The following is a 27,777-nucleotide window of genomic DNA, read 5'->3' as shown; positions in this document are numbered from 1 at the left end:
GCGAAGTAGGTTAGGCTGACAAGAGTGAGTGACCGGACCGGACCAAACCAAGCGGGTCACCCAACGAGCTTTAGGGGGGCGGCGGAATTTGAACCCCAAATCGGACTCTAGCGTAGCCGGTTCCTTCTCTCCTCGGAGCTTATGCGAAACGAATCTATCCGCTTCTAGGCTGCTGAAGTCCGCGCCAGGAGGAGGGCTGAGCTGCCCCGCTGAGCGGTGAAGGCGGCCGCCGCACGCAGCAGCAGCAGCAAGCAGCCGCGGTGGGCGTGGAGGTAGAGGGCGTGGTCCCAGCAGAACCGAGCCCAGCCGGTTGGCGAGAAGGGGCTGGAGGCAGTGGGTGCTGTGCGGCTCGCGGCACAGGTCAGTCTCACCCGGAGCTCATCCTCTCCCATGGCCGGGTAAGAGGCGCGGCTGCCGCCAGCTGACAGCACCATCCACCGACCGAGCCGAGGCTCAGCCGTTCCCTGCTGTTGCCCATCACTTCCAGGAGAGGAGGAAGGCGGGCAGGCGGGACGGACCGGCCAACCAGCCTCACCCAGCAAGAGGTAGAGTGGCTTTCACTCATGCCAGCTATCTCCTGCCGGAGCCCGGAGACGGGGGAGAGCTTTTGGGTACGTAAGGATCTGTGGGGTGGACGCAGGAGGGTAGGGCGAGCCTCTTGGTCGGGGGGACGGCGATGTGGCTGAAAGAAGAGAGTGATGCTGCTCCCGCCGCGAGGGCCACCGCCCGGGTCCCCCTCCGACCCCTGGTTGCGTTGATTGGCTGCTCGCTTGACTCTGGCGGGAAAGGGGATTCTCCCCCTTACCCACAATGTGGTCTTTCCTTAAACATTTCCAAATGTGGAGGTGGTAGCTAGCCTCCGTTTCTGTTTGAAGAAAACTTTGTTTAAAAACAAACAAACACCCAAGCCCCAACTTGGTCATCTTGCTAGGGAACCCCTAATGGGGTAGTGTCCTTTTTATGGTGACTCTGCCTCGGTATTTATAAAGGGCACTTGTCTCTTATCTGACGTGGTTTTTGCTGACTGGCCTTTCTCTCAAATGTCTCGGTGCAAGTTTATGTTTTAAGAAGACTCCCCTCCGCTTGGTTTGTAAAAGAGTGGGGAGAAATAGATGGCTCTGCTTTCTCCAAAAATGGAAAGGAAAAAAAATTAGAACAGACACTCCCCCCCCCTTTCTCAGCTTGCATTGCATCCCCAAAATTGGGATGACCTGTTACTGTATAATTAGAATTGTGGTATGTATGTATCTAAAATGTTTATACCCTGCACTACTACTCGGGGTGGCTTGCAACAATAAGATACAATAAAAGTAATAAAATTAACTAAATTAAACAAAAAGGTTCTCAGATTAAAAACCACAATCATTATTAGGATCAAATTAAAGGTTATTTTAAAAGCTAAAAACTGAACATTATAACATGCTAAAGAACCTACCAGGTTCTCCCATATGGGGAGAAACCCATATGACAGCCTCTCCATCAAAGGCAGTGGCTCTCCAGATTGAAAGACAGTACAAGGAGCCTTCAGTCTATGCTGCAATGGGATCAATTCTCTAGGAAAAGCGCACAGCAGTGAGTCTGAGAGATGAGCAGGGGTCGGATGAGGAGAGACTTAGAGAATAATTAATTCCTCAACCTCAAGTTGTGACTGCTTCTGAGAAGTGGATGTGGAGTAGGGATGGGAGAGAATAGTTGAATTCATTGCATTTATTTGGGTTTTGCCAGATAGCCAGGGGCCTAACTACCATTAGGCAAGGGGAGGTGGCTGCCTGGGGGCCCCCACGCCTCGAGGCCCCCCCCCAGAGGCAAGTCACATGTGAAGTGAGTGTGTGTGTGTATCAGCGAGGGGCCCATTTTAAAATTTTGTCTCTGGGCCCACTACAGCCTTGTTACGCCCCTGCAGATAGCTCTGTAGTGGGTCGCAAGTCAAGGAACAAGTCAAGATAGTGTGCAAAGCTTTTGCCTTCTGTTTTTTATAAGAGATGTGTTATCTCCTGTGTCTGTGCCCTCTAGTATTATTGGAGTGAGATCATAGGCCACAGGCTTAGAGTTTAGAGACAGAAAAGGGAAATTATGCCACTGATTCTATAATTATGAAGATATATTGTTTTCTGTTTCCATCATGTCCCTGTGTGATTAGAGAGTTTGGGCTGCAGTCTTTCACAAATTTGGTGGTGAAATTCCATTCATCTGAAATCTGTGCCCAAACAAGTGCATGGAAGATTTCATACTTCTTGGAAATGCAGATTCATACTTCTTGGAAATGCAGATTCACACTTCTTGGAAATGCAGATTCACACTTCTTGGAAATGCAGATTCACACTAATAATTAAAAAAGAATAAACAGTGGATCTGACTTTGCTATTGGCAAGTGTATCACTTTTGAATAGTCTTATATTTATACGTAAACATGTTTGTAAACCTTCACTACAACCTTTTATGAATAGCTTTCAGTTTTACTGTTCAATGCTGCAAACTGCATATTGTAACTGTATATGCCTTGATATCATAAATAACTTGCAGATAGGTCCAACTCAGTTAAATGGAATAGTCTGTATTTAAGCCAGTCTGATTAAGTTGATTTCAATGGGTATTAACTGACTAAAGTGGCTTAAATCCTAACACTTTAGCTCAACAAGATTGTGAATTGCTTGGTGGTTTTGAAGACATGAGGCTTTTCTACTCTGCATGTAGAAAAACATGATCTGTTTTAGAAGCATAGTCTGCATCAGTGTTCCCTCTAAGGTGTGCATGTGCTCACACATTTTTTGATGTCTTCGCAGTTAATTTTAGATCCCGCTCAGGTTGAATCATGAAGGCCCCATTCTGAATTCATTGCACACACACACTGCCTTGATACTGCCGCCCAGAATAAAATTCATTCCACACATACAGTAGATGAAAAAAATTAGAACAATGGTCTGCATGCTTTTCTACTCTTGGATGAATCTGATGCATTGTGCTGATAAAAGGTGTGAGGGTTCTAGAGATAGATAGCATGAAGTGACTTCTCCTGAGATCATGAAGTAGTAAGTTTAACTTCTGCAACAATTAGTAAAATGAATGAATCACATTCAATAATAAAAAGAAAAAGTGAGAGTTGAGACTACTGTTGGTAGTAAGTCCAGGTTTTCTAACACATAATGCAACGAAGCAGCCCTCTGTAAATTTGTTTTTACTCTCATGTTTATTTTGTTCGCATATTTAGTACAATAATATGTCTAAACATTTGTTTTTGAGCAGTCTTGACACAAGTCTTTTGTGAAGTCTTGACACACAAAATTTCCAACATTGAAACTAATGAAAATATTTCTCTCTCTCTTTTTAAAGCACAACCAATGCGTGTGTTACGTATAAAGGAGAAAAATAGTTGATTCTGAAGGAGCACGTCAAAGTACCACTAACCTGAACATTAAAAGAAGAATGACAGAACGATCTATTGGACTCTAAGTTCTAACATAGTGTTGCGGAAAGAGCTTGAAATGGCTCAGTATAAAAACATTGTCATTGATTTTCTTGAGGAATGGTGTCTGCAGGAACCACCCCTTGGCTGTAAGAAACACCAAAATGTTAGGAAAAAACTGAGACTAATACGAATAACAGGACTCTTCCTGGGTATTATGGCCATTAGCACACTCTCTCTTTCACTTAGTGCCTTTTTCCAGCTGGAACCTTATAGCACAGAGACAACCAGCAGCCTAGACAGCCAAAAGTCAAAACATTTGCATCAAAGAACTCTCTTGGACTTCAATGAACAGAATCAAAGTGACGCTTCAGATTCACCTATTTCTATGAAATATGAAGCTGGAGATGAGAACCACACAGAGGAACACAAGGGAGAATATCCAGAAGATCTTTTTTCTCTTGAGGAAAGAAGAAAAGGTGCTGTAATCCTCCATATTCTTGGAATGATTTACATGTTCATAGCCTTAGCCATTGTCTGTGATGAGTTCTTTGTTCCATCATTGACAGTCATCACAGAAAAACTGGAAATTTCTGATGATGTGGCTGGGGCAACGTTCATGGCTGCTGGTGGCTCAGCCCCAGAACTATTTACTTCTTTAATAGGAGTCTTTATATCTCATAGTAATGTTGGCATCGGAACAATAGTTGGATCTGCAGTATTCAATATTCTGTTTGTTATTGGGATGTGTGCTTTATTTTCTAAAGAGATTTTGCACCTCACTTGGTGGCCGCTCTTTCGGGATGTATCTTTTTACATCATGGACTTGATATTGCTGATCATTTTCTTTTTGGATAACTTCATTATGTGGTGGGAAAGCTTAACACTACTGTGTGCTTATATGGTATACGTGACTTTCATGAAATTCAATGTGCAAGTAGAAGAATTGGTGAAAAGCATTTTAAACAAGAACAAAGTGGAGAAAGTATCACCAGAACCTGAAGCAAAGGTTAGTGATGACAACAGATATAGAAAAATGACATCACTCTTGTGCTGATTGTGTCGAAAACTTTGCTTTTATTTAATAAACTTATTTTCCTGAAAGATTTACAATTAAACCATTCTTAAGTAGAAATTATATTCTTATTTTGGAGACCACACATTTTGCAGATCTGTATTACACCAATTATTGGCTAGTTCACATTTTGATAGCAGTCAACTCCCCACAGTTTTATTAATTTAAATATTTATCCTGTCTGTCAGCATATGGGATCCTCAAGGCACCTAATGGTCATAATGATATGGGAGTTCAAAAATCACTAATGACAATACAAACATAAAAGCCTCAAATCAGAGAAAAGCAACAAATAAAGCATTAGTTATAATAACCAGCATAGGACATTTAAAGTAACCAAGAACATTCAGCTGCTGCCTGTGTCAAAAGCACATCAAATCTACATCACCATGATCTGGTATCTGAAGGCCAGCCTGGGTGCCATCACTGAAAAGGCCCTATCTTGTTTTTCCATTTGCCACACCTCAAATAGGACACAGAGCAGGAGGACCTAAAGACCAAAGTGTAGAGATAGGTTTATTATAGAAGGATGAAGTCTTTCTAGTTATTTGGTAGGTATCCAGATATCTAGCTTTAGAGTCCAAAACCTACTGCCTTGGGAATGGCTGATGCACTTGTAGCAGCGCTTCCTTGATCCATGGTGATGCCACAAGTTGAAGCAGTCATTTGGAAGAACTGGCTTTTCACAAATAGTACCTCTGCATGCACATGACCTGGCATCAACACTACACATTCTAGAGGTGCTTGTGGGAGGATTGTCATTCGTGACAATCACTTGTCACATTTGTGAACCACCCTTATACATTCGGCAAGAAATAACTTTTGTAAGGCCAGGAACTTAACTCTTGTAAGGCCAAGAATCAGTTTCAGAACTTATTGAATACCTCACTTGGTTATTCAATTACTTAATTTGGCTGTAACACAAACCACAGTTTCATGTGAGCCATGTTTTGAGTGTCCGAGTGTCTTATAACGCTCAGCATGGCTGAGAGTTGCTTGTTTGATTTCATTTTCCATCCCCTCAGCACTTGGCATCATAAGGTCATTCCTATTTCCAAGGTACATGGCATACAAAGGCAGAGCAATGACTGTAGCTATGTTTAGCTATTTCAGACACCATGCCAAAGCATAATACAAGCTACAGTGGTCCCTCGACTTACGAAGTTAATCCATTCCGAATGCACGTTCGGAGGTCGAAAATTTCGTAAGTCGAAAAGCGCACCCACGGAGGTTTAAAAAAATTCGTAAGTCGAGTAAGCCACATCTAAAAATTCGTAAGTCGAGGAAACTGCATCTAAACCACCAACGGTTTCCGTTCGTAGCTCGAAAAATTCGTAAGCGTGCGGCCATTTTTGTCGTTCGTAAGTCGAAAACATCGGATGTCGAGTAGTTCGTAAGTCGAGGGTCCACTGTATAGGCTTGTGTTCATACAGAAGACTTATGAAAGGCTACTTCCTCTTCCCCCACATGTGTACAAAATCCCTGATGCTCAAAATCCTTGAGGGTCAGGGAACTTCTGGAAGTGGCTATCATGCAGTGTTCTCTCTCATTTTTTTCATCGGTGTGCGGAATGAGTTTTGTTCTGGGCAGCAGTATGAAGGCAGTATGTGCGCACCTGCATTCAGAATGGAGCCTTTCTGATTCAACTTGAGCAGAATCTAAAATTAACTGAGCGGATATAAAAAAATGTGTGAATGCACACACACACACGCCTTAGAGGGAACACTGCTGGCATTGCGTGTGCTGGGCTTCAGGGGTGAGGGGAGAACCTTTGGATGTTGAGCAGAGGCATCTTCTATGAGCAGAGAGCTTCAGCAAACACATTGATCCTCATGAGAGGATTTTCTGGGGCTGCAAACCCCAGTTTCTTTTGGGAGATCGAGGAATTTAATTTCTTTGAGTTTCTTGTGCTTATAATCCTTTGAACACAAGCTATAGTTTGCAAAGCTATGATTACTGATTTTGGTTTGATGCCATGATTTCTGGCTGTTTGCATTCCATCGTTTCACTCAGACTCATTAAGTTTCACTTCACTCATTAAGTTTATTTTGACCATGGTTTGGTGTGATGTCTAATCTGAGTCGATTATCTTCAGGAAACACGCTGATCCTCATGAGATACATACATGCAGCATACCGCTGCAAAAGAGTACTGGGTGTTTTCTAGGGCATACTCTCGGCTCTCAACTCACACAGGGGTAATGGTGAGACTCGACAGATCTAGCTTGTGCCTCACATGGAACTGTAGGTGTGCCCTAAAACATGCCTCAGTCTCCTGTAACATGCTGAGGTTCCATGACATGTGGGCTTATGTGGAAAGAATCCTTGCCCTTGGGAAACTTTAAAACCATTGCTGTAAACCACTGCTCAGCATAGATATATCCAAGACTTTCTTTTTAAAAAATCAGTTCAATATAGAATATGTTAGCTGATTTGGGAAACTGATAGAAAAACATGTCTCTTATTGGACAAAGGCTCCATTATTTTCAAAGTTTCATAAAATGCTTTGTTCAAACTTAAGTACCAAGGACATACATGGGTCCCAGTTGTAAGTATCCCTGTATACATACGTCAGATTGAAATTGGTGGGTTTCTCATGCTTTATGTATGCAGGCATATGGTATATCACACCCTTCTTGTGGCACATTGACCTACATGATCCCCCACGATCTGTGGGGAGCTGGTGGACCACGTTGGCTTAGATGGCTTTTTGCTTCCATCTGGTAGTGGTCTGCTTATTAGGTGCTTTCACATTATGTCCCAATCATTCTGCATTTGTTAATTGTAAGCAATTAGTTACATAGTACTTCTAGACATGATAGAGTTCTGAGTGTATTCCTGTTGTATCTACAGAAATGTTTTGAAAGCTAGGCCTTAGTTTACAGGATGGTTTCCTAAAACACTCAACAAGATTCTTCTGTCATCTGTATCCAGCTTTAAATGACTAATCCCAATGGCACATGGATACTGGCTTCTCAAGCAATGGAGATTAGAAGCATTGCAGAGACAGTATTCTTGGCTTTTGTTAGAAGAGTTGCCTTGTTTAAATACCTGTTGTTAGCTGCAGGTCATTGTCTTTCAACCAGGAGGAACTATGGTAGCTAAAGGCAAAATTTGTTTAGAAATTACAGTGTCACTAATTTTTAGTAAACCCAAAGGAAGTAAGGTTTCAGTGCAAAGTATTTTTCTTTCTTTCTGTAGAGCATTTAATAAGTGAGCAGCAATCTAAGTGCAGTAAACAGAGACTAAAACAGATTTTGGTAGCAATCATTATTCTAATTTACAGTATACAGTACTAATTAGGTGATTTCTACTGTCTTCTGTCTGTCTCCAGATATGCAAAATGAGCTCTAATGTTTGTTAAACTGGAAAGTGGCCAGTCAAGGAAACTGTTGTCCATGGTATTTATCTTTAAGACTTTGTGCTGTAATCTGACAGCAGGTCAAGGGAGTTCTGAGAGACCTAAATAAAGAACCAAAGGACTAAAGGGTTATCCTAGCAACAAATCCCCAATCCCAAACAATAAAATGTACACAGCCCTGCTAACTGGGCAAAGAGGCACCTTTTACCATGGTGATTGTCTTTATTTAGCAGGGGGAGAGTAACTAGCCCTAACCCCCGCCAGCACAGTACTTCCAGTGACTGTTGCTGGTGTCTATCTTATGTTTTGTTTTAGAATGTGAGCCCTTTGGGGACAGGGAGCCATCTTATTTATTTATTATTTCTCTGTGTAAACTGCCCCGAGCCATTTTTGGAAGGGTGGTATAGAAATCAAAATAATAATAATAATAATAATAATAATAATAATGAATGAAAAACATTTGAATTAGGAAATATTCTTGGTGGTTTGAAAACAACATGTTCATTGCAAAAACTATTGCTTCCTGAAAGAAATATGAAGTCTCATTATACTAAGGGTCCAAGAGATAAAAGCTGAGGAAGATTTTAAGTGGATGGATTGTATCCAATTGCACTGGAAGGATTTTTTTTCCCCTTCGGTGAACCCCAGAGCCTGTCTGATATTTTATACCAGTTGAGCCTGGATTCACCACTTAGCAATCTATTGTGTGTTGAGTTTAAACAACTGTGGAGTAACTAGAAATGTGTTTAAGAATTTCTTATGTCATTTTCTTATGTCAAATTTCTTATGTCAAAAAAAAATTGGTCTTTTGCACATATAATTACTCACTTTTTGTGGGAATGCATTAGCTGATGATGTGGCAGTGCACTATTTTTTAATAGATTGTGAGCCTTTTGGGGACACATTTTATTTATTTAGATCTATGTAAACCTCTTTGGGAACTTTTGTTGAAAAGGGATTTATAAATATTCGTTGTATTCATATTTGGCAGTAAGTTCCATTGACTATCTAGTATTGAAGCTGTTCTCACGAGCAGTCAAGCCCAGGCTTAAGCAGCCAAGCTTGGGCTTGGCTGCCCGTGAGAACCACCAGGATCTGTGTGGATCCCGGCAGTGCTGTGGTGCTAAACCTAGCACCGAAGTCTGGCCAGGACAATGAGTTTTCCATTTGTTGCTCCTGGCAGCGCTGGTTGTGTGGACACATGGCTGACATGCCATCCAGTAGGAATGTGCAAACTTGCTCAAGTTTGAGCCGCTCTGATGTCAAACCTGGACAGTTTGAGAGTTCACTCCTAAGCTGAACCAGATCTGGTTCAGCTCAACACACACCCCGGCCGGTTTGGGGCTTCTAACAAAAACAATGATACATTTTTAACAACTCACCACCTCCGGGGGTGGGGGGGTTGCCGCCATGTCCCCAGTGATTTCCCTCCCCCCTGTCTTCTACCCAGTCTCCAATTGGCCCAGTTCGGGTCATTTTAGTCCCTGTGTGGCACATTCTGGGCTTCTTCGTGCTGGCGGTGGCCATTTTGGAGGACATGACCTGGCAATGCAGATGGCCAGTGCGCTTGCACGGTGGCCTCCAAATGGCCACCAGCAGTACAAAGAGGCCTAGAACAGGCCACACAGGGACTAAAACAGCCCGAACTGGGCCAGTTGGAGACCATAGAGGGCGGAATCACCGGAGACTCCACCTTCCTGCAGCCATGGCAGTGGTCTCCCGGAGGAGGTGAGTTTAATAAAAATATTAATTTTTTGTTGTTAGAACCCTTGGACCGGCTTGAATTTGAGCCAAACCAAGGGGTATGTTTCGCGGGGGACAAATCGAACATGTTCTGTTCCGTTTGGAACCAGAGTCCAGCTTGGACTCGGACTGAACTGGGCATACCAGTTTCGTGCACACCCCTACTGCCCAGGTAGAAGGTAGGTTGAACCCTGCCTCCCCCACCCACTTGCCCACGCATGCGCTGGTCATGAGAACAGTCTCTTGGTTTTCAAATTACTTCGTTGCTGCACTGTGTGGTTGTGTCTTGATTTTTCTCACAAACATCCAAGAGGTGGGGTTCTGTCAATGGATATTATTAACTGTCAGGCAAAATAAATAAATACATAAATAAATCTATAGCCTATTCTAAGGATCACTTTACATTTTTTAGTGTACACTTTAGAAGTTTTATGTATTAAAGAAGTTTGTGTGAATGCAACACATGTGTTTTACACAGGTACACCTGGCAGGAAGCTGTGTTATCTGTAGCTCTTTGCTGAGTGCACACTCCATGGGAAATCTGCATTTGCCTCTGAATAATGTGCAAATGGCCCCTATTGTTTGTAGTCTGTGGATTGCTAATGTGCTAAACATATGACTGTGGCAGTTTAAATGAAAATCCACAAAAGTCTTGTGACTTCTTAAAAACTTAACAGATGTATTGTGACTTTATTTATTTAGCTAGCATATTTTTATACAACCTGTATCTCTGGGCAGTTTACAGTTAAAAACATTTAAACATTAAATCACTAAAACAATTAAAATCATTTAAGCAAAATCATGTTTTTTTAAACCCAACATAAGCTTTTGTAGACTAGAATATGCATTAAGGTATGTTTATGCCATCCGCTATTGTCTTTCATTTTGAGTGGTCAAAGTGCTATTCTTGTAAACAGTTACAGTTAATCAAATCTTGAACTAGGTGAGACCATAGCACTCTAGGGCAGTGTTGGTTGCAAAATCCAGGAGCCAGTGGTAGTTCTCATCAACCCTAAGTGCTGCTCTCTGACTAATTATTTATTAGGCCTGTGTAAAGCTTAAGCTGAATACTCCACACAGTTTCCCTGGCACCATGCAGAGGCAACCACTCTTAGTGATCCACTTTGCTCATTGCTGATGAGGGTCCTTTAACAGAGCCATGTTGAGCCACAGTGTCATCTTGGAAAGCATTTGCAGAGCTCTGGGAAGTGTAGTCCTTCCCAGTGCTTTCCCCATAGAGTTCTATAGGGAAAGCATTGGGAAGAATTACACTTCCCTTTGCTCCATAAACACCTTCAAAGATGATGCTGGGGCTTGGCAAGGCTCCATTTCTCTTAAAGTCACCCCCACCCCCAGCAGTGCTGGAAAAAGCTCAGCACTGCACAGAGGTCAGTACAGTGGGAAATGGCTCTTGCACTGAATGTATTTTTTTAGCCTACTTTCCAGTAGGCTTGTTAAATCGCTCAGCATTCTGTGTGTGTGTCCATGTGTCGTCCCCACCCTCAACTTTGCAACGCCTGGACCAATATGAACCAAATCAGGTACATTTGTAAGCACACATAGGGGCACCTCAATGGTGTAGTTTGTGATGATGTCATGCACCCCAATTCAAGATGGCGTTTGTGTCAACTTTTGAGGCGCAAGTGGGCTACCTTGTGAACCGCTTAACCAATTTGAACCAAATTTGCTACAGCTGTAGGGACACATAGAGATGCCCAAATGGTGTGGTGTGTGATGATGTCATCCACTCGAATTCAAGATGGCGGCCACGTGAACATCCGAGGTGCAAGCAGGCTAATTTGTGGACTGTCTCACTGATTTAAACCAAATTGCAGACAGTTGCAGCGAGTGACACACAGGGACACCTCAACGGCATAGATTGTGATGATGTCATCCACCTCAGTCCAAGATGGTGGATGTCTAAACATTTGAGGTGCAAGTGGGCTAACTTGTGAACTGCCTAACTGATTCGAACCAAATTTGCTACAGTTCTAGGGGCACAAGGGGAAACCTCAATGGCATAGTTTGTGATGATGCCATCTACCCCAAACCCAAGATGATGGATGCGTGAATGCTTGAGCCACAAGTGGGCTAACTTGTGGACTATCTAACCAATTTGGATCAAATTAGGTACAGTTTTAGTGAGTGACACACAGGGACACATGATGTAGTCTGGAATGATGTCATCTACCCTGATCCAAGATGGTGGACGTGTGAACATTTGAGGTGTAAATGGGCTAACTTCTGAACCGCTTAACTAATGTGAACCAAATTTGCACTAACCTGAGGACTATCTAACTGATTTGGACCAAATTAGGTACAGTTGCAGTGAGTGACACACAGGGACACCTCAATGGCATAGCCTGATGTCATAGCCTGATGATGTCATCTATCCTGATTCAAGATGGTGGACACGTAAACCTTTGAGGCCCAAGTGGGCTAACTTGTGATCCACCTTCCGATTTGAGCCAAATTTGCTACATTTGTAGGGGCACACTGGGAAATCTCAAGGCTGTAGTTTGTGATGATATCAACCACCCTGATCCAAGATGGCAGACGTGTGAATTTTTGGGGCGCAAATGCACTAACTTGAGGACTCTCTAACTGATTTGGACCAAATTTGGTACAATTGTAGTGGGTGACACACAGAACACTTCACTGGTGGTGTCTGTAATTATGTCATCCACCCTGATCCAAGTTGGTGGACGCTTGAACATTTGAGGTGCAAGAGATTTAGCTTGTGCACCTCAATTTATACCAAATTTAGTCCAGTTGTAAAGAAAGAGAAAGGAAAGTAGGCTGATTAATACTTACTAGAACAACTTGTTCTAAACTAAAAAGTACCAAACAGTGTAGCCTTTACGCATAGGGAAACAGCTCCAGTCCCCGATCATTTTGGTGTCCCTTTTCTGTAATTTTTACAGTTCTTCAATATAGTTTTTGGTGTGGTGTCCAAAACTGGTCAAAAGAGCTGGTGTTATGGTAGCAAGCATTAGTTGCTAAGCAAGGTCCACTCTGATTTGCATTTGAATGGGAGACGTGTGAGCATTGTAAGGTATTCCGCTCAAGGGATGGGGCCTCTCTGGGAAGAGCAACTGCATGCTTGCACGCAGAAGGTTCCAAGTTTCCTCCCTAGCATCTCCAAGACAGAGCTTTCTGCCTGCAAGTTTGGAGAAGTCACTGCCAGTCTGTGTAGACAATACTGAGCCAAGTGGATCAATGGTCTGATTCAGTATAAGGCTGCTTCCTATGTTCCGAACTATGTTCAAACTATGTTCCTAAGCATTCCAAATGTGGCTGTACTATAGATGTCTTAAAGGCATTACAATGTTGGCAGTTTTCTCAATCTCTCTCCTAACTAACCCTATGAGAAGTATCCATTTATTCCTACTCTCTGGTTCCTGTTGTTTTGTTTGTTTTTTATCAATTTACCAATCTGGTCTTGTGGTATCAAGCATGACTTGTCCCCTTAGCTAAGCAGGGTCTGCCCTGGTTGCATATGAAAGGGAGACTAGAAGTGTGAGCACTATAAGATATTCCCCTCAGGGGATGGAGGCGCTCTGGGAAGAGCAGAAGCTTCCAAGTTCCCTCCCTGGCCTCTCCAAGATGGGGCCGAGAGAGATTCCTGCCTGCAACCTTGGAGAAGCTGCTGCCAGTCTGTGAAGACAATACTGAGCTAGATAGACCAATGGTCTGACTCGGTATAGGGCAGCTTCCTATGTTCCTATGACCCATATTTTTCCCTATGACGGCTAAGTTTAGTCAAGTGGTTTGGCTGAAGGATCTTGCCAAAAAGCCTTTTGAAAGTCGAAGTATACAGGGTTTGCTGAGTCACTTCTGTCCACATTTTTGCATACCCTCCAACAGTACCTGTTTACCAAGGTAGTCCCTATTTTCTGGTACCTGTCCCTGGTAAAATCACTATCCCTGTTTTTTGTTTTTTTGTATTGGGGGGCATGCTTTGTTAAAATGTTGTTTGTGGGAGTCACACATGAAAGTAGATGTATCCGTATCAACACTAAGACATCAAGCTGTGCATAGCCTGACATTTCACACACTGCATGGAGATTATTTACTTTATGTTATGTTTGGGGTTTTATTTACTGGATGCTGTGTGTGTGTGTCCATCCCTTTTTGGTTTATGAATTGTGGTGACATTTGGCTATAAGCAATACTGTTTGTTCAATATTTGTACATCATTTTCACTGATGTTTAAGTTCAGATTCTCAATGAGAAAGTGGGTCACTATTCAAAATATCATGTGCTTTTGACTCTTGAAGCAAGAATCCAGGATAGGTGGCAACTGATGAATGTTGGTGTTGCTTTATTCCTGCATACATAGTTGTGGGTGGTGCTTTCTCCTGAGGTGTGGGTGGGGCAGAATTCCTGCCATGCTGACTGAACAACAATGCAAGCAGGGTGATATACTGACTGTAGCCCTCCCTGCTCTTCCTCCCCACCCCCACTGTTCAATTTAGTATGTCATAATTGCTTCCTTGTGGGTAGGGCTAGAACTGATGCCAATATATTATGGCATCAGCTGTAGGTCTGGTATATTTCCAGGTGCCCTTTGTACTTCTTGTACTCTCCTTCTATTTTACATTCCATATGCTGCACGCTTTAAACTGTTCAGAATAAAAAGCTGTATGTTCCCCTATTAGTCCTACGTGTGTATTTAAGATATTTCCTCAGTTTAATTATTGGAAATGAGAGTGCTCACTGGGTGAGCTTTTAATAAGTCTCTGAGGCTATTCTCACATGCACCCTAACCCAGGCTAGGGAAGCCCAGCCTGGGTTAGGCTTCACGTGAGAACTGCCAGGATCACCTAGCCCTATTTAAAAACTTGGCTCTTAGCCAGGGTTAAGGGTTTGCACGGGCCCTTAATCTGGGCTCCGAGATCATGTGTTTGCTGGCGGTATGTTTAGTCCCAGCAGATACAGATGTGTGCCTAGAGCACTAGTTTGTGGACTTGCAGCCAATGTGCACTAAAAATTGCTGTTAAAATTGAGTGTGTGTGCGTATGTGTGTCAAAAAGAAGGCATTTGAACTTATATGTTTCTGTAGGTTTAATCCTTTTTGCAAATAATTATTATATATGAAAATTATATGTAGACACACACAAAGTGACATTTGCAAAAATGTAGCAGAAGAACAGCCTGCTAGCTGTTGAAAGAATTCCTATGTAGCAGCTGTGTTCTGGATCGCCATGAACTGCAGCTGGAGGTGTGCAGTCTTCAGGTACAATTGTGGTTTCCTAAACTGAGGTAAATGGTTTCAATGCTCTAAGCACTGGTTTTATGTAGATGTCACTGAAAAGAATGAGGGTTTCATCATACTGTGCTTGGGACTTGTAATGGTCTATGTGATGCACCTTGGGAAAACATTTCACAGTCACCAGTAGAAAACCAACATTGTGGGGTCTCTTAAATCCTAGATGAGTCTTGACTTGTTCCACTGAAAGTTACTGTCAAAACACCCATCAGCTTCCATTAGAAGAGGATCAGATTCCACACAGAAGTGTTATTCTTTCTGACTGCTTGTTTTTTATTCTAGAGGTTCAGGGTTCACATTGTTCAGGGCTCAGGGCTCACATCGCTCCCAAAGCCGCTTAAAAATATTCATCTGTTCCAGCTTGAACCAGCTGCAACTGAAAGTGTACTTTGGCAATTTTACACATTATTTAAGAATGACACATTTATAATAACTGCATCTCTGTCCTTAAATTATTGATCAGTAATTGCTACTTTTATTGATCTGCTGCTAATCGGCTGTTTCCTGCATTCTAATTCTCGATCTCTCTTTGTTTTAAAGGCGTATTTCTTTAAATTGTTAAGCCATATATAACTGTGACCTTGAGTAACTCTTAAGGTGAGATGTGGGAATAGGCTTAAGAGACATGCACTCTGAAGCTTTAACAGCTCTGCAGAAGGGCAAATGCTTATATTTAGAAAAGAGGAAAAAGCCTTCTAATAGTTATATTATGGAAAAACAGACATCTTTCAGATGATACTTGGAAGCTTCACTGGCAAAAGGAAAGGAAGGGGGAGAGGAAGAAATATCTAAATAGTGTTTTATGTTGCTGAGGATATATACATTTTATTTTTTGATAATACCTGAAACTTCATTGGCAAAAGTAATAAAATTACTGTAATCATAAATTATGCTCAGAAATCAATCCTGCTTTATCACGTCTTGAATGCTTACTGCTCTCAGACTAGTTTAAAGTATATGGTATTACCAGTGACATTTATTATATAACTAACTAGTATTAACATTTCACCTTTTTCAAATTCAGTAGTTCAGCTCTGACTTGCATGGAACATGTTGCATTGTTCCATGCAAGTCAGAGTTGAGGGTATCCTTAAAGGTGGAAACTGCAGGCATCTCTAAAACATTTTTTTTCTTAGTTTTATATGGAAAAGATTAGATGTTCTTTGCATTGATTTGGAATCAAGATATCTGTTCATAGAGCTCTTTTTCGCTTTGAATTGTAACTAGGTAATTATGGACCATGCAAGTAGAGAGAAAATATTTAGAAAACTTCTTATTCTGTTCTATTCTATTCTATTTATTTTGTGATCTTATTGCTGTGTGGGCTCCTTAGTGCAAGAGCCTTGCAGCCTAAACCTAAGACTTCTGTGACAGATTGTTTATTTTATTTATAATACTTGGTATCATTTCTTTCAAAGAACATTTAAGGAAATGTACATTGAAAATAGGACGCAAAATGTTAAACCAGCATGCTGTAGTGGTTAGAGTGCTGGACGAGGACCAGGGAGACCCGAGTTCAAATCCCCATTCAGCCATGATACTTGCTGGGTGGCTCTGGGTCAGTCATTTATCTCTCAGCCTAACCTACTTCACAGGGTTGTTGTGAGGAGAAACAAAACTATTTGTGTGAGGAGAAACAAAACAAAACTACTCTGGGCTCCGTGGAGGAAGAGTGGGCTATAAATGTAGTAGTGTAGTGTGTAATGTATAATGTATAGTGTAATATAGAACAAATATAATGATGACATACAGCCAAGCAGTGGCAGCAGCAGTGATGAAACTGTAGCTCTGTGGCACAGAACACATTTTTTAGGTGCGAGTCCAAAAGCTCAATCCCTTTCTTTCTGGGTGAATAAGAAAATCCTGGAGAGTCACTGTCAGCAAATGTAGACTACATCAACCAGTGGTCTAACTCAGTAAAATACCGTTTCATATGAGAGAGAAAAGCACTATCCTGGGGAAAGCTTCAAATTGAAATGTTTGGGAGTAAATAAATTTTTAACAGCATGCCTATAAGTAAGCAATAAGCAGTCTGATGAAGTGTGCCTTCAAGACAGTTTCGACTCCAGGCGACCACAGAGCCCTGTGGTTGTCTTTGGTAGAATACAGGAGGGGGTTACCATTGCTATCTCCTGCACAGTGTGAGATGATGCCTTTCAGCAGCTTCCTATATTGTTGCTGCCCGATATAGGTTTTTCCCATAGTCTGGGAAACACACCAGCAGGTATTCGAACCAACAACCTCTGGCTGGATAATCAAGTCATTTCCCCACTGCGCCATTAGGTGGCTAAGTAGTCTGATAGCAAGGGAGGCTATTCCATAGCAAGCCCCACCCCTGCTACATTGAGAGCCCTTCCTCAGATGGGCGTTGGGGCAAGTATGTCAATACAACTCCGCAAATGTATTGCAACACTTTGTAGTGACACCTCCAGCACGGTAAATAGATATGAAAGCATACATGTTTAGGGACCATGGTAAAGAGATGGCTTATACTGAAGCAGATTTGGAAGCTGCTTATGCGTTCTGCGTTTAATATCTCAAATGATATTTCTGTCCTACTTGTCACGGACATCTTGTAGAGCAAACTGGCCTCAGTTAACAGTTCTGGTTCAAAAGGGCTTCGGAGTGGGAGCTAGCCTGTACTGTTAGTCTCTCTTTTGACAGAGGGCCTCAGCCCAGCTGTGAGGATCGGAGCTTTTGCTAGGCCCAGACAGTTTTCACAAAGCATTCCTCCCACCTTTACATGTTATGATCCCTTGCTAACTTGGCAAGGAGGCACCTTTTAATGTGGTGATTCTCTTTATTTAGCAGGGGGAGAGTAACTGGCCCTGTCCACCCCCAGCACAGTACCTCCAGTGACTGTTGCTGGTGTCTAAATTGTGTTTCTTTTTAGATTGTGAGCCCTTTGGGGAAAGGGATCCATCTTATTTATTTATTATTTCTCTGTGTAAACCGCTCTGAGCCAATTTTAGAAGGGCGGTATAGAAATCACATAAATAATAATCTTATTCCAGCACCACTTCCTATCTGTGCACACTTGATGTAAAGGTAAAGTGTGTCATCAAGTTGATTTCGACTCCTGGTGCCCACAGAGTCCTGTGGTTTTCTTTGGTAGACTACAGGAGGGGTTTACCATTGCCTCCTCCCATGCAGTATGAGATGATGCCTTTCAGCATCTTCCTATATCGCTGCTGCCTGATATAGTAGCAGTGAGGATTCAAACTGGTAATAACCTTCTGCTCGTTAGTCAAGCATCTCCCCCCTGTGCCACTTAAAGTGGCCTATACCCACTTGATGTAGCTTCTGTAAATTAGCCGTCTGTATTAGTGATGTACAGAATAGAGATCATGGCTGACTGGGCAATTTCTGGTAGACCTATGCCTGCTGGAGTTCTTGCAAATGATATTGGATTAGGTAGACTTTGAGTTGATCCAAGAAAACACTTCTCATGTTTTTGATCAGGCATGCACAGTCAGGACACTTAACACAGATTAATTAACACAGATTATTAACACACCGCCTAGAGATGTGGTGGTATAATAATAATAATAATAATTATTATTATTATTATTAATTAATTAATTAATTACACCTCACTGTTAGAAAGTGCTCTGGCTTTATAAATGTAAAGCACATCAGTGCACTATTGGAATTCTAGGGGGGGGGGTGTAACACAGACAGATAGACTATTTAAAGATTAAGCCAGCCTATTCCTGGTTTCTGACTGACTCATGTATGTATGCATTGCATATTAAATGCAAAGAGATTAGCTGTGGGATATATGGTGTGGGAACATTAAAGTGTGGAATCTTTCCTAAACGTTTGTAAGCTATTTCCCCCTTTATGAGCAAAATGATCAGAAAACTTCGTTTTTACTACACCTTGATTAAAATGTGGCAGAGTTGCCAGGATGTACTGTCCAAAATAGCCCAGCAACCATATCTAAATAGAGAGCATCTTTGGATTTTGCAAAGCCAAATGTGCACCTCACGTAAACGGCCTCTGTAATGTCTAAAGGGGAATTTGAATGGAGGTAGATGTGCCTTATCAGCACTACTATAATAACCACTTTTAGTAAGCACCTGAAAAAGCCAAAGGTGAGGATATTTGCTAATTTCCCCCACTTAACCTTTTAGATGATAGTAGTATACATTGTACATTGAACTGATTTTTATTAAAATGAACCCTACACATCTGAAGTGGTGCAACATGTTTCGCTGTGTTCCAGATTCTGAAGGAAGAATATGCTTGCAAAATGAAAGCGAATTGAACCGCCTCCAGCTTTCAATAGCATATAAATGCAGTTAGAAATCTAAGCAGATAACAAGCAAGGGGGGAAAATGCAAACTCATGCTTTAGTTTAGGAATTAGGAGTCTAATGGTTCTCCTTCACTTAATCCAATCAGGCAAGCAGAAATGTAGCTTCCTAAAGCTCACTGAAATACTGTCTGCCAGACTTGAAAGCCAGAGGGCCCATTCAGAGTTTCTCTTCAAGTCCCCCAGCATGCTTGCACGCCATTACGATCTGCAAAGGGGGCGGAACTGGCTTCCTCTGACCCAGGAAGGAAAGCCATGGCAGCCAGTTGTTAAAGAGCAGGAGGAGATTCCTACCCTTAACTCCAGTCTGGGAAGCTTGCACAAACCGGACAACATGCTCTCCAGCCTCTGGACCCTCGATTTGGTAAGTGTACCTTACATCAAACCGAAGGTTCATCTAGAGGTTGTAGGGAGGAATTGGAACTGCGGTTGAGACCACGGTTCCAATAATTCTCATGGGTCAGTAATTTGCAGGGTCAACCTGAGGTGGTTTTACCTCCATGTTCTGTGTGAATTTGGACATTGGCTTCTAAAAAGACAAATGGGTGTATATAGGAACATAGAAAGCTGCCATATACTGAGTCAGACCATTGGTCTATCTAGCTCAGTATTGTCTTCACAGACTGGCAGCGGCTTCTCCAAGGTTGCAGGCAGGAATCTCAGGCCTATCTTGGAGAAGCCAGAGAGGGAACTTGAAAACTTCTGCTCTTCCCAGAGTGGCTCCATCCCTGAGGGGAATATCTTACAGTGCTCACACTTCTGGTCTCCTATTCATATGCAACCAGGGTGAACCCTGCTTAGCTAAGGGGACAAGTCATTCTTGGTACCACAAGAAGACCACCACAAGACAGAATATTGACTGTTTAAAACAAAATCTCAACAAAACTTGGTTCTTTGTTTGGCAGTTGTGGCTTTTGTAAAGAAGGTGGTAGTTGCACTTGAATAGCACACAAAAACAGGCACCATAAATCTTTATTATTTTTTACTCCTGATCCATCAGTGTCAGCTTTTAACATGCATTTTCCATGGGCTCATTGCATCAAGAATCTATGTGTATCTAGTACTGGGCCTAGGAGACCAGGGATCAGAGCCTAACTTGGTTATAGATTTTATAGGGTGAACCTGAGCCTTTGCCTTAGTTTCTTACCTGAAAATAGAACAGGGATCGCATTCAGTGACATCCATATAAAAATTTAGTGTCCTGAATAGGAAGTGCCCATATTGCCTTTTCCTTAAATGTAACAGATGCTTAGTGGGGATGTGAGGAAAAAGGAATCTCAATTGGTGATGCAAACTAAGATAGAGGACTGCAGTTTGTTAAATATAGTATTTTAGAGCAAATTCAAGGTATCTAAGTAGTTCACAAGCAGCACGATTTCATGAGGTGAAAAGCAAGAGAGACCCAACCAACTAACAACAAAAGCAAGCTTCTGAAAGCAGAGATTGCTTTGCTTTCCGTAACTGAAAGAGAAGAAATGTAAGTTAAGTTTGACCTATCCTGCCAGTATTTCCACAACTTGAAAAGCATACAGATGTTGCTGTCTAGATTTGGTTAAAAAGAAAAAAGAAAACAACATGGCCTTTGGTGATACTGTTGATCCTAGGAAGACAGCTTTGTTTTTTACAGTATGTAGGAAAATAAGTGTATGGTGTATTAAAATGCTCCACAGATTATTTTAACTCTGAAACAAACACTGAGTTCAAAATATACCAATTGAAATAAGCAAAGCAGCAAGCTACAGGAACAATCATGAACATGATTATGAGACATCAGTGCTGGATAAGTACTGTCTAAATTAAATCTGAATATGGGATAGAACCAACTGGAAATAGATTCTAGTACCATATTTGTGTGTATCTGTTTAAATGTGTGTTAACTTGAAAACCCACCGTTAAATTCAAATGAGTTAGTGATGTTCATTGCTACTCACTCATGGTGGCCTGAGATGTCGGCTGCAGTTGTGTGTACTCTTAACTGGGAGAAAACCTAATTGAACACCTTGGCTTACTTTTGAGTACAGGTGGCTCTCATTATCCACGGTTTCAGCACTCACGATTTTGCGTGTCTGCTGTTGGGCAATATATATCCAACCTCGTTATTCACATATACTGTACGTAGTTTTCTGCCGTGCAGTTCTGCCCTTACATGGTTGTGCTCTTGCTGCATGTGCTCATGGGTTGTGAGAGGAGTTTGGAGGAGGACAATGGAGTGCTTTGGTCTGCATGTTTAGAGTTTTTTCTGCTTCTAAAAGCCATTTTGGGTGGCATTTGGGATCAGGGTGCCATTGGGAGTCTTCAGGAGCCATTGCTCTGGAGCTTTTGTAGAATTTTCAGAGCCATTTCTGTGGAGCCTTTGGGAGCCTTTTTTGATCAAATCCTGCAGAGCTTCTTGGAGCCATTTTCTGGAGCCTCTTGCAGTATTGTGCTGCCCTCGTAAGATCATAATTATCACTTTTATAAATTTAACTTTAATTTAGATGAAGTTTTATTTAATTAAAATTTTTGAAAATTCCAGTACCATGTTGTTTAATTTAAATTGCAATTAAAATTCAATTTAAATTAAAAAATTGATTTTAATTTCCCATTGAAATTTGATTCTCTTCTCACTCCTTGATTCTCACACACTCATCCGTGTGCATTTTCTAGAATTGCATTTAATTTTGTTCTGCTGCTTTGGTTGGTAGGTTGGCTAATCAGGTCAAGGGGCTTGTGCTGCTAAGTGCTGGACTTCAACAATGAGGTGAGGAAATATCATGATTATGCACTACTGGAGAGTGGAAGAGCAGTAGAGCTGAGGTGGCCTAGGTACAGTGATGTGCTCCATCCTTATTTCTGCTTTTACCCTATCTTTTTGTTGATTTTTCAGTCATTTTCCCGGGCTCTGGAACCTAATTCCCCCCCAGTTCCCATTGACTTAAGGTTTCATTACCCATGGTTGTAGGCCAGAACAGAATCCCTGCAAATAACGAGAGGCCACCAGTACATGCATGAGATTGCACTGTCAATTTCGAATCTTGGTGGCAGCAGCAGTATTCCAGGATGTCATTTATGAATCATTGTTGGGAATTCCAGGTGTGAAAAATCTTAGTGTATATGGCAGATAAGAGAACAGGAGTCTCAGTTGAAAGTATTTTAGAGATTGACAGAAAAATATCACTCTTAATGGGAGAGCATGAATTTTAATAAAGTTTCTATAGATATGTGTTTTCCAAAGAGGAGATCTCAGGAAGTTCATGGAAAATACTAGGTATTCAAAAAGCAAAAACAGAAAGCAATGTAAGCGAGACTGAAAGTCTACTGTTGTCTATTGCTGAGACTTGTGTTTTGGGCAGTATACAAACATTTTGAATAAATACATAAATAAATACTGCAACTAATCAACTGCTTCTCTCAAGATTTAACTCCAACTATTCCACATTCCACAGAGAACTACTGCAATACCAAGTCCCAGGAAGACTCTCCTGAAACTAGATTTATGTTGTTTTGTTGCTAGGCAAAGCCCTTTATCTTCCCAGGCCTTTTAAAACATCAACTATATTTGATTTTATTGTGCTCCTCGGCACGTCTTTTTGCTGTTGTATTCTTTGCTGCTGTTATTACCTTGCTTGGACTGTTACTTTATAATTTTATGTATTTTGCTGTTTTAATTTATCTTTTAAGTCACTTCAAGAAACTTTTAAGCTTCATAGAGCTGAAAAAATGTTTTAAAAAGAAAGTAAGTCAAGTTGGATTTGGAGCCATTTTTATGCAACAGGATCCGATCATAGCATAGACAATCAATCACAGCACTAACAAGCACAGAATGATGATACTGGGAAATAAATAGAGAAGCCCTGGCAATCAGTGATAATATGAAGATTTGCATTTGTATGTTTGAGAACTGTTCTAGCCTGATTGGTGACCACAGAAATGGCCTTCAGAAAATCCAAAATTGAAGACACTAGTGATGATTGAAAAATGGGGACTCTTCTCCAGTGTTATACCTTCACCGTGCAGCTGAAGCAGGCAAAGACAACCTACTAACTACTGTCTTGCTGTTCTACTAAGATTAGACGTCAATAGCCTCTAATCATGATGTAGAAGCATTTGTCAAATTACTTTTACCAATGCCACATCCAGATGAGTATCACATGAAAAACTGCAAAAGATGTACTCTGTGGCACTTATATACAGTAGAATGACAAATGGAATCCAATTTCAATAAACTGAAACAGTATGAAACTTTAAAGGAGTTTGCAGAAGTGAGATGAAAACCTACTATTGAAGGTGAGCGTTGTGGGAGAAAGTGATCTTTAAAATATCTTGAACCTAAGTTGTGTAGAGCCTTCAAGGTAATCACCAGCTTTGCTGAAGTGGTGGTGTCTCTCCCCCACTCCCCACCTCCTGCAATAGTGCTATGATTTCTGGTGTCAAACCCCCAGGACATGTAGTTTCTCCAGGCTCTTGGTACCTGCAGTGTTCCTATAACAGTATCACTGGTGCCAGAGATTGGGGCAAGAGACAGATCTCTTACACTGCCACTGCTTCTGGGGTGGAGAAGGAAGGGGAAGAAAGGAATCTGCCACTGGAGCAATGGCAGGCAGTGGGGGAGATGATTAGAGGTTTCATAGACTGGAGTGGCCAACTATGAGGGAATGAATTGAATCTTTATTTCAGTCATTGACCAGACAAAACTATGAGGAAATGTAGAACTCTCCAGAAGGGGGAAGAACTGTTCTTCCAGAGTTTCCCACTTTTTCACTTGTTGTGTTGGTCCATTTCCAAATCAAACCTGCAGGAATTTGCTTATAACAGTGCTATGCAAATGGATTATCAAAGACCTATTTATTTATTACATGAAACACATGGAGGTGAAATGTGTTGATCTTGCATCTGATAAAACCAGTGGGAATTTTACTATTGATTTTAATGGGAGCAAGGTTAAAATTAAAGAAATGCATTGTTACTGACAAATATTTTCTATCTGGTGCAAAGGAGCTGAATTGGCAAATGTATGCTAAGTGCAAAATACAGAAACAAATCCTCTTCTAGACTGGAAAGAATCCAGATTCTATAGTTACGGATGAGGCTCCATTTTTCCCTTTTTAGTTTCCAGCAGTGGTATTTTGAACTAGATTGTTAACTTCTGAAAATAACATGAAATCATAATAACTGTTTCACAAATTAACTATACTCCTTACTGTAGCATTTTGCAATGAAGAAATGTTTCTTATTTCTTATTTGCATGTTATAACAACCTGGCAAAGTAAGTTAGTTGAGTGGAGACTTGAATCCACTTTCCCAAAATCTAAATCTGTCTACTATTCTGTTCATTAAATGAAGCCAAAAGAACTATACTTTAACTTTTCTTTGCTTTGTTTAAAAATATGTTATCTTATACTGTCTCTCGTTTCTTCCTCACTGATTTATGTTTACGAAGTCATGGTTAACTTTCTGTTCGGTTTTCATCTTGCTTTCTAAGTTTTGGTGAACCTTGTGGCTTACTAGTTAATTTGCAGAGGAGAGTTAATATATGCAAGAAAATTCAACACATAAGAACAGTCCTGCTGGATCAGGCCCAAGGCCTATCTAGTTGAGCATCCTGTTTCACACAGTGGCCCACCAGATGCCTCTTGGAAGCCCACAGGCAAGAGGTGAGGGCATGTCCTCTTTCCTGCTGTTGTTCCCTTGCAACTGGTATTGAGAGGCATCATGCCTCTGAGGCTGGAGGTTGCCCACAGACACCAGACTAGTAGCCATTGATAGGCTTGTCTAAGCCCCTTTTAAAGCCACCCAAGCTGGTGGCTGTCATAAGAACATAAGAACAGCCCTGCTGGATCAGGCCCAAGGCCCATCTAGTCCAGCATCCTGTTTCTCACAGTGGCCCACCAGATGCTGCTGGAAGCCACAGGCAGGATTTGAGGGCGTGCCCTCTCTCCTGCCATTACTCCCCTGCAACTGGTTCTCAGAGCCATCCTGCCTTTTGAGACTGGAGGTGGCCCACAGCCCTCCAACTAGTAGCCATTGATGGACCTCTCCTCCATAAAGTTATCCAAACCCCTCTTAAAGCCATCCGTTGTGTGAAAATGTACTTCCGTTTGTTGGTCCTACACCTCCTGGCAATCAATTTCATGGAGTGACCCCTGGTTCTAGTGTTGTGTGAGAGGGAAAAGAATTTCTTTCTCTCCAAATTCTCCAAACCATGCATGATTTTATAGACCTCTATCAGGTCTCTCTGCAGTCGTCTTTTTTTCTAAGCTAAAAAGCCCCAGGTGTTGTAGTCTTGCCTCATAAGAAAGGTGCTTTAGGTCCCTGATCATCTTGGTTGCCCTCTTCTGCACCTTTTCCAGTTCAACAATGTCCTTTTTAAGATGTGGTGACCAGAATTGTACACAGTACTCCAAGTGTGGTCGCACCATAGTTTTGTATAAAAACCTGTCACCTTATCCCATGGCAAAGAATTCCATAGATGAATTAAACGCCGTGTGAAAAAGTACTTCTTCTTGTAAGTCCTAAATTTCCTGACCATCAGTTTCATGGGATGACCCCTAGTTCTAGTGCTTTGAGAGGAGGAGGAAAATTTCTCTTTGTCTACTTTCTCCACTCCATGCATAATTTTATACACCTTGATCATGTCTCCCCTTGGTAGCCTCTTTTACAAGATAAAGAGCCCTAAATGCTGTAGCCTAGCCTCATAAGGAAGGTGCTCCAGGCCCCTGATCATTTTGGTTGCCCTCTTCTGCACCTTTTGCAGTTCTACAATATCCTTCTTAAGATTCAGTGACCAAAGCTGTACACCGTACTCCAGATAGGGCTGCACCATAGATTTGTATAAGGGCATTATAATATTAGCATTTTTATTTTCAATCCCCTTCCTAATAATTCCTAGCATGGAATTAGCCTTTTTCACAGCTGCTGTGCCCTGAGTCGACGCTTTCAATGAGCTGTGCACCACAACCCTAAGATCTCCCTACTGGTCAGTCACTGACAGTTCGGATCCCACTACATTTCAGTGACATTTTTGCTGCAAACTAGTTTAGTATATCTAGACTTTTCATTTCAAATCCCTGTCCATTTTAGCTTTTCCATGGCAGGTTATGCATAACCAGGCCTACTCAATTTAGCCCCCCCCAGCTGTTTTTTGACTACAACTCCCATAATCCCCAGCCACATTGTCCAATAGCCAGGGATTATGGGAGTTGTAGGCCAACATCTGCAGGAGGGCCAAATTTGAGCAGCCCTGTTCTTAACCCTTGCTGGCATATTTGATTTCCAGCATCTGGACATGTCCATCTTTGCTTCCTGTTATTTATTTATTTATTTATTTATTTATTTATTTATTATAAGAGACCCGGGGCTGTATGAACACACTAATAAATACTGTTAGTGACTGAAAACTCATCCAAATAATTTAAAGAATCAAAGGATTAGCATTCAAATCTATATGTCATTCAAGCTGTGCTCTTGATCTTCCCAACTCCTTAAGAAACACAGTTCCACCACCAGGCATGCATCTGGTGATGTACATTCTAGGCACTGTATTGCTACCATAATTGAACAAGTTGTACAATAGTCATTAACAGTGATCTCTCTAATTTTTTTCTGTGTGCTGAATGGGTTTTGTTCTGGGCGGCTGTATCAAAGCCGTGTTTTTGCACGTGCATTCGGAATGGGGCCTTCCTGATTCAACCTGAGCGGGATCTAAAATTTACTGAGCGGACATCCAGAAACTTGTGAGCATGCACACACCTTAGAGGGAACACTGGTCATTAATACATGTCAGTATTACCACTCATTTGCTCACATGTTGGTCATAGGAATTTGGCTTTTAATAGGGCTTCTTCAGTAGCAGATTATGCTCCCCGCACCTTTTTTTGAGATTGCTGCCTCATAAAAAATATTTCAGGTTTTGCCGATGAAGTTGTCCCCTATGTATTATAAATGTGGGTAGCAGCTCAGAGAAATGCACTGTGCAGGAAGTAATGTTACTAAATCAAGCCTGTGACATGAATTTTTTAATAGGCTTGAGGTATCTAAAAGTTAAGCTGCTTTAGATTTTGCTATAGAGTTTTCTCCAGTTGGAGCTGGATTTTAAATAACAAAATTTACAACAGAGTTCTATTAGTATTTTCCTGGAAGCAAGTCCAACTGTGTTTAATAGGGCTCAGTCCCTGAATAAGTCTATTTAGGATTGCAGACCTAGCCTCCCTCTTTGTAAACTTTTCCTTTCAGTTTATCTATGTACACATTAAATCCTTTTGTTAACCTGAGAGAGGGATCCTTACTAATAGTCAACTGTACATGGTATTTAGGTCTGTTTTAGCAGAAAAATAGGAATTTACTTCCATTGTAACTATCTCCAGTTCTATCCCTGTACTTTTGAAAAAGAGATATAAACAAAAACGAGGATCATGATGCTGGAAGGACCCAGGCAAGCCAGCACTGGAAAAAGATGGGAGAGGATTCCACTTGCAGCTTTGTCCATCAAAGTGGATTTTCAGAAGCAGTGTTATGATATAGGTAGCGGAAGCAGTGCTACAATTCTTTTGGGCTTGGCTCAGTGAGAAGGCAACCAATGGGTAGCTTTCTTTGCCCTTGGTTTTGCCTTTGAGAGCCAAGCTAGATGAG

The 27,777-nt window shown here is 41.5% G+C and overlaps 1 protein-coding gene across 6 annotated transcripts in view; it reads left to right on the top strand.

Moving 5' to 3' along the window:
- The first annotated feature begins 158 nt into the window (after window positions 1-158).
- Window positions 159-27,777, top strand: part of SLC24A2 (solute carrier family 24 member 2) — a 145,026-nt gene continuing 117,407 nt past the window's right edge. The window contains exons 1-2 of one of the 6 annotated variants that reach the window (XM_053299912.1): window positions 159-611; window positions 3,331-4,412. In XM_053299912.1, coding sequence (XP_053155887.1) covers window positions 3,483-4,412 — 930 coding nt within the window. In that variant the 5' untranslated portion in view covers window positions 159-611; window positions 3,331-3,482. The remainder of the gene's footprint in view (window positions 612-3,330; window positions 4,413-27,777) is intronic. The other 5 variants (XM_053299911.1, XM_053299910.1, XM_053299909.1 and 2 more) reach the window with 5 other exon arrangements.

Source organism: Hemicordylus capensis, chromosome 2 (assembly GCF_027244095.1).
Source record: "Hemicordylus capensis ecotype Gifberg chromosome 2, rHemCap1.1.pri, whole genome shotgun sequence".
In the NCBI taxonomy this organism is placed as follows: Eukaryota; Metazoa; Chordata; class Lepidosauria; order Squamata; family Cordylidae; genus Hemicordylus; species Hemicordylus capensis.
The sequence above is the reverse complement of the archived record's forward strand: the minus strand, read 5'-3'. Positions and strand labels throughout refer to the sequence as shown.